Below are 9508 nucleotides of genomic sequence, written 5' to 3'. Positions count from 1 at the left end.
CCAAACATTTAAGTTCTTAGTGTTTAAGGTAATAAGCTCATCCTAGCAATCTAATCCGGTTCGATTTAAAATTAGATTTAAATTTCAAGATTGGTGTTGAGCCACTGTATAAGATGGTGGCATGGTAAAGGTGATATTTAAGGTTACTTAAATATGAAAATAATTAGCGGATAAGGCTATTATTTTAACAAGTTCGATTGTTTAATATGGAACCTAAGACTCAATAATGTGGTTTGATCCTAAATATAGCTGCTTCTGTATTTGTTATGACTTTTGCAGTCAACGAGGAATTTCTTAATCTTGTTTCTTGTAGTTCATTCAGATGCAAAAAAGTATTGAAGAGCTTATAAATTTTGATTTTTATACGAAGAATCAAATAAATGTATGGCCCCCCAAAAAGTTTCAGTTTTTATTTTATTGACAGTGAAGCCATGGCATTTAATTTGGGATTCGGGAGGATGAAATATTTTTTGAGCGACCGTAAAATCGATAATTAGAAAGTAGAAAGGATGGAGTGAGGATTTATTTACCTGATTTTTGAAAATTTGTTTTGAAAACTGTTGGCTGGATGAGATTGGAGAGCTTCTAAAGTTCATTTGAAAATAATAGTCTTTGTTTTCCTTTCCCAGGTTGAGGCTTTTTTTGTTTTTGTGAGTAATTGGAAAATTGAGAAAATAATGTTCTTTATCGATGTAATGGAAGGAGAAAGGAGATAGGGCCATATACTGATTATTTGATGAGTATAAGCCAAACTTTTGAAGCGCATGAAAAGATTTTTTTTTATGTCATACACAGTATATAAATCAATATATTCGATGTACATCATATCATGGTTGGAAAATTGGGACACTAATGTGATTTGATGTAACTTGTAAGGGAGGGAAAGTGAAGGAAAATATGTGGTTTAAAACCTTATTTATTTATTTTTATTTTACACGTATGCAATGAAGATCACATGACAAGAATCTTTTGTCGACTATCAAAAACTGGAAAAAATGCTAACTGAATTAGATTGTTGGTAATATGGAGTAGTTATTCTCCCGAATTAAATCGTTTTTACACATATTTTGGAGAAGTTCAGTTATATTATATTAGTTGCTTGACATCCATCCACAGGTATTATGCACGTGCTTTTTCTTTTGACTATTCATTGGCTACAATATTGAAATTATATAGCATTTGAATGTGTAATATACTTGTTGGGTTCCATGAAATGTATTCATAATGCTCACTTATCCCTTCGATCGTGGATCAACATGCTTTCGATTATGATATTGAAAGACATGAAGCATCTCAGTTGTGTGCATGGATAATCTATTCTATTGTAATGTTGTCATTTACATGCAGGTTGCATCACTACCAAGGAGCTTGGAACTGTGATGAGATCGCTGGGACAGAATCCTACTGAGGCCGAGCTTCAAGACATGATTAATGAGGTGGATGCTGATGGTAATGGAACCATTGACTTCCCGGAGTTTTTGAACCTAATGGCCCGGAAAATGAAGGACACTGATTCTGAGGAGGAACTGAAAGAGGCATTCCGTGTTTTTGACAAGGATCAGAACGGTTTCATCTCTGCTGCAGAGCTGCGCCACGTGATGACAAACCTCGGCGAAAAGTTGACCGATGAGGAAGTAGACGAGATGATTCGGGAGGCTGATGTTGATGGTGATGGACAAATCAATTATGAAGAGTTTGTGAAGATTATGATGGCTAAGTGATGTCCTCACCTCACCAAATCTTGAACGACTTATAAATATTAAAATAAAAATAAAAATTCCAAAAAAAAAATTGATGAACAGGGTTTAATAGTTAAGGGATTTCTAGTTTCCTTTTTCAGCATATTTATTATGGTGTTTATCGAATTTCACACTCTGCTGTTATGTTTGTGGAATTTCTTTATCGTTTTTGTGGTGTTATGTTTGCTACTCGAATATGCAGCAATTTAAATTTGTATTCCATCCGCGTTTGAGATCTCTTGCCTGAGTTCTATCTGATTAATATTCGTGATGCAATTTCCGGCAATTTCTGTCGGATTGGGATAATTGGGCACTTGTATCCGATGTGGTACGGAAGCACAGAGAAAAAGTTGGATTTGTGTGAATACAAGTCCTTCTATGTCGACTGCAGGTTCAAGCTATCATGAAGTACTAAAGTAGGCTGCGATGTTTCTAGGAAAGCCTTATTTATTGGCCTATCATCAGGGACATTTGCTATAGCCTATAGCATAGCAGACAACGCTCTATCAAAATCCTGTTTCAATGATCGATCATAAAAGTATCGACCGAGGTTTAACCGCTTATAGTGAAAAGGAAAAAGCCTCAATTACAAGGAATTCCTTATCAAATTCATACAGATGCAAACATGGTGAAATCTAATTCACTTGGTTTTTTTTTTTTTTTTTGATGTTTTTTGTCTTTCAATGATTTAACATCATATATTATCCGTCAAAATTTTCTGTACCTAGAGCATGATTGTCGTGAAAATGCTCCTTGTAGTTGAGGCCGCCGTAAAACTCCAGAAAATAGAAAATATCTGATGTGAGAGCCATTTGAAGAAGAAAAATTGAACTCAAAGGTCAAGAGTTGAACATGTCAAAACGACAATAACATAGTGACATAAAATGGATTTGTCCAAAAGATCCTTGAAAGTTTTATAATCTCTTCAAGCTTTTCTTTCTTGCATCCGTCTTCTTTTTGTCTGTCGTAACTTTTGCCATCCCAACTTCTTTCTTCTGTGCCCCTGGAACTACAGTCTCAGTCGATGAAGTTAAGGCAGCCGGTAAATCTTGACCATTTTCGAGTTTTGGAGCCAGTGGAGATGGCTGTTGGGCTATGGCACCTGACACTGCATTCTTCTGGTCGACGCTCTTGGTCGAATCATTCTTCTGTTCAACGTTTAGGGCAGTGGTAGACTCAGAAATAGCGCCAGTTTTGAACTTTGGCTTTGGCTTGAGAGCATGAATACCGGTGTAAAGTCTGCAATTTTAGAAACCCGATAAACACCATTAAACTCAGCAAATATAGCTATCCATTACAGTTCCATACATCACTAAAAGCATTAAAGGAAACACCTCCTAAAGGGGAAAAATAATCGCAGACAACTAATTAATTCTGGTTCATCTTAGAATCCTGCTTACAAGGAGTTCAACTAACTTGACAAAAAGCAAAAACATTTTGCCGAGTTTATTAAAATTATAATAAATCCATCCGTATTTTTTGGACAACTATTTCAAATCTTGGCTATGTATATGTGCTTCTTGTAAACAGGTGTGACCCTTTTGTGATATAACGAGAAAGGGTACATCGCTGTCTCCAGTTGATGCGTAGTTACTGGCATCTGCAACGAGTAGTGATGATAAAAGATTTCTCTAGGAGGTAACTGCAGTTAATAAAAGAATTGATAATCCAAAGCCATATTACATACTTGAAATAGAACCAAACAGAAGCACAGAACTGGACAGTCCAAGGAAAAGATAATGCTATTATAAAGTAGCTCACGAGTAAAACACCAGTAAACCACGAGTGCAACTATACTATTATAAAGTAGCTCATGAGTAAAACACCAGTAAACCACGAGTGCAACTATACTGTGGAATGATTCACCTTGCATGTCTCGCATACTCCTCATAATTTTCGAGCAGCATCTTGCCAGCCTGTTCATTTAAAGCTGATTCTGGAAATGGTTCAATTAATAAGCACCTTATCACCTGCCGATGAAAAAGATTTTAAGGAAAGAAATTTAGCCATGTGTGTCTGGAATGTGAATTTACAAAGAAGAAAATTTCAACTTTGGAGAGCTCATAAACATTGACAGAACTTACAATTAAAACATGTCGTAAGCCAAGACTTGGATTCCAATCTTTTTTCAAGGCATTAACACAGATCTCGCCATTGGTAGCAATATTTGGATGAAAAATCTTGGTCAGAAAATAGCCTAAAACAAAAACGAAGCAGATAAAATGATGTTACTAATTTTATATCTCCTTCACAGATGACGAGAGAGAGAGAGAGAAGTAAGCCAATAAGAAAAATAAACTCCAACAGAGATCAACTTTTGTTTCTAACAAACCAACCACCGTAGTTTACATTTAGAACCGTCTCAAATTTAATTGGAAACTAGGAAACTATATCAGGTATAGAAGGTCAGAACCTTTAGGAGGGGATTGTGGGAAATCATGAGACAATGTCAACTTCATGCGGAAAACACCATTTTCGTACGGAGTCCCAGCTGCAAGGTTGGAGATGATTAATCACACTAAGAAATCAATGTTCAAAAATGAGGAAAGTAAAAAAGAAAAGAAATATTACCTGGGCCTTCAATATCAGCATATATAACTGAAAAGTTATCGTCATTCAGTACTACTTTAATGCCCTCTGGTGGTGTTTCATCGAGATTTTTCAGTTCTCTTGCCAACAGTTTTATCACATTTGGAGGAAGATTTTCATTTGTTGCCTACATCAACAAGAGGAAATATGTAAAGATCTGAAACCATTCCAAATTCATAATGAAATCTACCAAAATCAAGCACAAAAATACCTACTTCAGTTTCTCTAAATTACTAATCCATATTCCACCATATTAGGAATTTTTGCATGGGACAAAGGGAAACGGTATCGTTTTCACAAAAAGCAAAAATTGTGTTCAAATTCATTCTCACCGTATCAATTCAAACTTCAATATGTCTCCCAACTACATTTCTTACTTCATACATGTAATATTCTGGTCATTAAGTTGGGTTCTTGCTGCAAACAACCCATTCACCAAACACACTTTTGTAGCAGGATGATGGTGCATAAAACATCCAGAGTAACAGATAAAAATTAAAAATCCTAAAAATTACCATAGCAGGGCAAGTTGAAGTTTCTGGAAAGCCTGTAACTATGCTGACAAGAAGAAATCAGTACTTTCAGCCTGCTTTACAAAATTACTGTTCTAGTAGTTCCGCAGACGTGATAACAATCACAATAGAAAATCCCTGCAAGATAATAGAATTAGCACTAAAGATTAGATCGCCACCAAATCATGTAGATAAGCAGGAAATGTAAACATTGAAAATAATCAAATAGTGATAAGCCATGACTAACTTATCTATTCGTTCTTTAAGTTTGTATTAACCGATATTCAAGCTACAGATCTCTATTGCATACCAAAGGCAAAATGCAAAATCAGCCAAATAGATCATCACATAGATCGAATCCACATATACCAAATCGGCAAATCCCATTAACATTGAATCTAAACTCCTAAATTGAAATTCCACCTTCTCCGATTGACTTACCAATTCCACCATCGAAAAATCTAATAAGTCCCATACATCAATAGAAGTTTCTATAAAAACTGCACAGGCTTATGGTTACATGGTAATGTGAGGACAGTTCCAAAGAACGACACAATTATGATAAACAAGCACATGAAGCATAAGACACGTCACCTCACAAGAACTCTCAGGCCCTAACCATGAAATATACACATTTAAATCTTGGCATAAAGAGAAATCTGATCTTTCAAGGGAAGATCATGACAAAAATAAAAAATAAAAAATTCAAACTCATAAATCAGAGCATCAAATTAAAGAACTTTACTAGAACATAATAAATAGGAAAAGAGGTACTTTTCAAATCAGAAATGAGTATAACCCAAAGAATGCAACACTCAAACTCAAGAAAAGAAACCTCCATTTCAATACAACAAACAGAAATCAATTCAAGAAAACTCTTGTTAGAAAAACACAATCAAGTAACAAAGAGAATATCATAAAGCACACTTCGCATAAAATTTCAAGAATCCTATAGAAATGCATCCAGAAATTTTAAATTAAAAGCACTGCAAACATGTACTTTTCTTCCCCAAAAAAAAATGATTAAAAAAAAATTACATTTGGAGCGACAGAAAGAGCGAGCGATGAAATTCTAAAAATCTCGAAAAATGTATACAGAAAATTTAAATAGAAAACACTGGAAAATGTATTTTCAACAACAGAAAAATAATAACAATAAACCCAGATGAAAAAATTCACCTTCTGATCGACAGAGAGAACAAGCGAACAAATGGACAGAAAATCGAATGGGATATGATCTAGGAGAAGGGGCCCCTTTTTTCTTTTCTTTCTCTTTCCTTTTTCTCAATAGTCGCTTTCTTTGATATGCGAGTATTATCAGACCCAGCAAATGCCAAAAAACAGGAAAAAGAAAAAAAAAAGTTCAGTAACCGATTTCTTCCTCTTATGGAAAACGATTGAGAAGGTTCAGAAACCGATTTCTTCCTCTTATGGAAAACGATTGAGAAATCGATTAACAGATGCGCCACCAAGACAGAGAGCGCATGTATAAAGAGGATATAGTTGTAGATATAGGGATATATTCTATTACAGGGAGTTGATATTGCCACCTCCAAATTTGAATTTTGGGCACTCCTTGGATTTGAACGTTACAAATAGAATCTAATTTTTATTATAATAAATAAGATTATTCAGAGAATAAACATTCCCGTTTGAGTAGAAAAAAATTGAATTAAAAAAAAAGAAGTTGAATCCCAATTTTGAGGACCTCACCGTTCCACCTCTAGAGCTTTGTGAGGAAGATAAATCGCGGGATGTACCCCAACAGATCAAGAAACAAGAGTTGCTTGTATACGCGCCTACAATGAGTCAAATTCCATATTCCAGGAATTGAACATTCACGCTGCGGTCGTCAGCAAGGCGTGAGATAACCTCACTCCTGTCCTTTGCACCACTGAGCTATGCCCGGGAGGCTAGAAAAAAAATTTGAATTAATATGAGTAAGGACGAAGTAAGAGATTTTGTCCAGTGCGGACACAATTTTAGGTATCGATTATAATTTTTTTTGGGCCAAAATTGGTATGAAGGAAAAGAGTTTCACATGATCTCAAGAAATCCTAGTGCACAAGGATACATGAGATTTTGAACAACTTCAATGAGATTTTTAAATTACAAAAGTACTACGACTTTGATTCAATATTCATATAAAAATGGAGATGAATTCTTCAAAAAGTTTTAAGGTTCGAGATTGGGATGAAGTGGGAAAATATATTTTGTGTTTAATATTGTGTGAAGATTTGAGTAGAATACACCTCCACTAGATCATTTAAAATTAAAAAGGGCATTTTGATTCAGCTAGCGCATTGTTATCTTTCAATACAATAATATATTTTTGATACACATACACATGTACATATAATCATCTTCCTCGTAATCATCTTCCTCACACCACCCACTCCCAACCAATTGTGGAAGAGCTTATTGAATTGTAATATATGGACATCACCGTTAATATTTGAGTACAACTCAGGTTTTAAACTGACTCATTAAGATTGTTTCTCTTTAAACGGGCAATTATATTCACACAATAATTTTTTTTTCTCAATAAGATTGGCTTTCTTTGAACAGTATTCTAAATTATAGAAGGGCAATTATATTCACACAATAATTTTTTTATATCTGCCCGCATTTTAATTACAAGAAAGGTTTTCAAAGTTTGCTCACATTTGCATTTAAAATTAAAAAGGGCATTTTGATCTAGACAGCGCATTGTTTTTCTTTCGATACAGTAATATTTTTTTTATATACATGTACATATAATCATTTTCCTCACACCACTCACTCCCAACCAACTGTGGAAGAGCTTACTGAATTGTAATATATGGACATCGCTGTTAATATTTGAGTACAAATCAGGTTTTGAATTGGCTCATTAAGATTGTCTCTCTTTGAACAGTATTCTAAATGATAGAAGGGTAATTATATTCACACAATAATTTTTTTTATTTTTTATATATTTGCACCACATTTTAATTACAAGAAAGATTTTCAATATTTACTCACATTTGCATTTATATCCTCAACTTTTTATCGTTACATTGTCATTCTTAACTTTTAATTAATTAGTATATTTTATCTCCAATCACAATTTTTATCCAAATATTCTACTAACCTGCATTGAAAGGATGGACAAATATTTTGTTTAAGTTTTATATTAATTGTTTATTTCAATTATTTAAAAATACGAGAAGTAAATATATCTTTTTGACCTCATAACAAACATTTTGGGCTAAAATCGTCTCTATAGATAAGAGGTGAAAATTAATATAAGGTTGATAATAATTTAAAAAAAAAAAAAAAGGAGAGCTGAGAACAAAAGTGTATAAAAAGAAAATTTTAGGGGTGTGCATTGTAATTCAAATGTGGTCTAGCTAACAAAAATTGTGGTGTTAATATATTTATGCATTATTGAATTATAATGAATAAATAACTTCATCAAAACTTATGTCTTCAAAGTACAGACATTAAAAAATTCTCTAAATAACCTCTTTGTATTTGTCCATTCCCTTGCCCTGACCTCTCTCTGCTTCAAGCTTGGCTTGAATTCGAGCAGCAGTCACTGCCTTTGCTTCTTCTATTTTCTTACTCTCTTCTTCTTTCATAGTAGTTACAAGTTCCATCGTCAACAATATAAAACCATTACTCTTAAACCTTGGTCTAGTGCAGACTCGAGTTCCTATGTCAAGCTTAAATTCCAGTACAGGCTAGTGCCTGTATTGGTCTCTGTGTGGCTCTGCCTTTGAATACGAGAGCAACTATATTCACATCACAGTTTATTAATTTTTGTTTGAAAGAAATTTCTGAAAAATAATTTTTTTGAATAATGTGTTTAAAGAGTAACAATTAGTCAACTATATTTAAAAAAATAATAAATGCAGAAGTACAACAAAATATTTCTCCCTCATTCCAAAACATGCAAACATAATATTTAAACATAAAAAATTATCAAATACGAGATGTACTAATTAAGCATCCATTTGGCAAATTTATAAATCATTTATAAATTGGTCGAACTTAGTTTTCAAACGCACAATTCATGAACATACAAGTTATATCCATATATTCTCCACTAAGATTCAATAAAAATTTACGAACATAAATATTACAATGAGTAACAGTTGAAAATCTTACGTACATGCAGTTGAAAATCTTATGTACATTCAGTTGAAAATGTGATACAAAAAATTAAAATTATGCTGTCAATATAGCCATCGTTCCATGTGTTTTTGAACTTATTATAATGAGATAGCAAAGAATTATAGGTCACTAATATCTGTTTTTTTTTTTTTATAATAAATAATTTTAATCCATATTGCCAAAATGGAAAGAAAAGACAATGGAGTGAAAAATTCACGGGTCACTTGGGTTCAGGTGTTGTGTGGATATTTAAAATTATTTATAGAATTAAAAAGTTTGAATAACAAAAGAATTATTGATTCCGTAAAAAATGGAACCAGATCGATCAAGGCCTAATCATATCGATTGATTCATTTCTATCTGATTCTTTTGTTCTTCATGGAAACCATTGGTTCTAGGTTAGGTATGATTTGATATTTTCGAACCACAAAATAAATTATATAAATTAAGGGTCCGTTTGGTAGGGATTTTGAGAATTGATTTTTTGACCGTTAGAAGAAAAGTGGGGTCCACATGTGAGAGAAGAAGTCA

General features: G+C 33.4%; 2 protein-coding genes across 2 annotated transcripts in view; one reads left to right on the top strand and one right to left on the bottom strand.

The window, feature by feature from the left end:
* Positions 1-1976, top strand: part of LOC111386263 (calmodulin-7-like) — a 2565-nt gene extending 589 nt beyond the window's left edge. Inside the window, exon 2 of the mRNA XM_023010726.1 lies at positions 1348-1976. Within this exon, the coding sequence (XP_022866494.1) occupies positions 1348-1721 (374 nt within the window). The 3' untranslated portion in view covers positions 1722-1976. The remainder of the gene's footprint in view (positions 1-1347) is intronic.
* A 547-nt stretch (positions 1977-2523) lies between these two features.
* On the bottom strand, positions 2524-6228 carry LOC111386262 (ubiquitin-conjugating enzyme E2 22-like). The gene is made up of 7 exons (XM_023010725.1): positions 6020-6228; positions 4844-4978; positions 4311-4455; positions 4153-4230; positions 3824-3936; positions 3606-3709; positions 2524-2978 (listed from the first exon to the last, which is right to left on the bottom strand). The coding sequence occupies exons 2-7, from the start codon at positions 4844-4846 to the stop codon at positions 2654-2656; spliced, it is 768 nt and encodes a 255-aa protein (XP_022866493.1). The 5' UTR covers positions 4847-4978; positions 6020-6228; the 3' UTR covers positions 2524-2653.
* Between the last annotated feature and the right edge of the window lie 3280 nt (positions 6229-9508).

Source organism: Olea europaea, unplaced genomic scaffold (assembly GCF_002742605.1).
Source record: "Olea europaea var. sylvestris unplaced genomic scaffold, O_europaea_v1 scaffold349, whole genome shotgun sequence".
NCBI classification, from domain to species: Eukaryota; Viridiplantae; Streptophyta; class Magnoliopsida; order Lamiales; family Oleaceae; genus Olea; species Olea europaea.
Note: the sequence above shows the minus strand (reverse complement) of the source record. Positions and strands in the feature narration are given on the sequence as shown.

Excerpts from the sequence above, each read along its gene's own strand:
- LOC111386262 (XM_023010725.1), bottom strand. Across the intron at positions 3,937-4,152 it reads CCCACAATCCCCTCCTAAAG|GCTATTTTCTGACCAAGATT; the intron begins GTTCTGACCTTC and ends TTTTTGTTTTAG. Across the intron at positions 3,710-3,823 it reads GCTTACGACATGTTTTAATT|GTGATAAGGTGCTTATTAAT; the intron begins GTAAGTTCTGTC and ends TTTCATCGGCAG.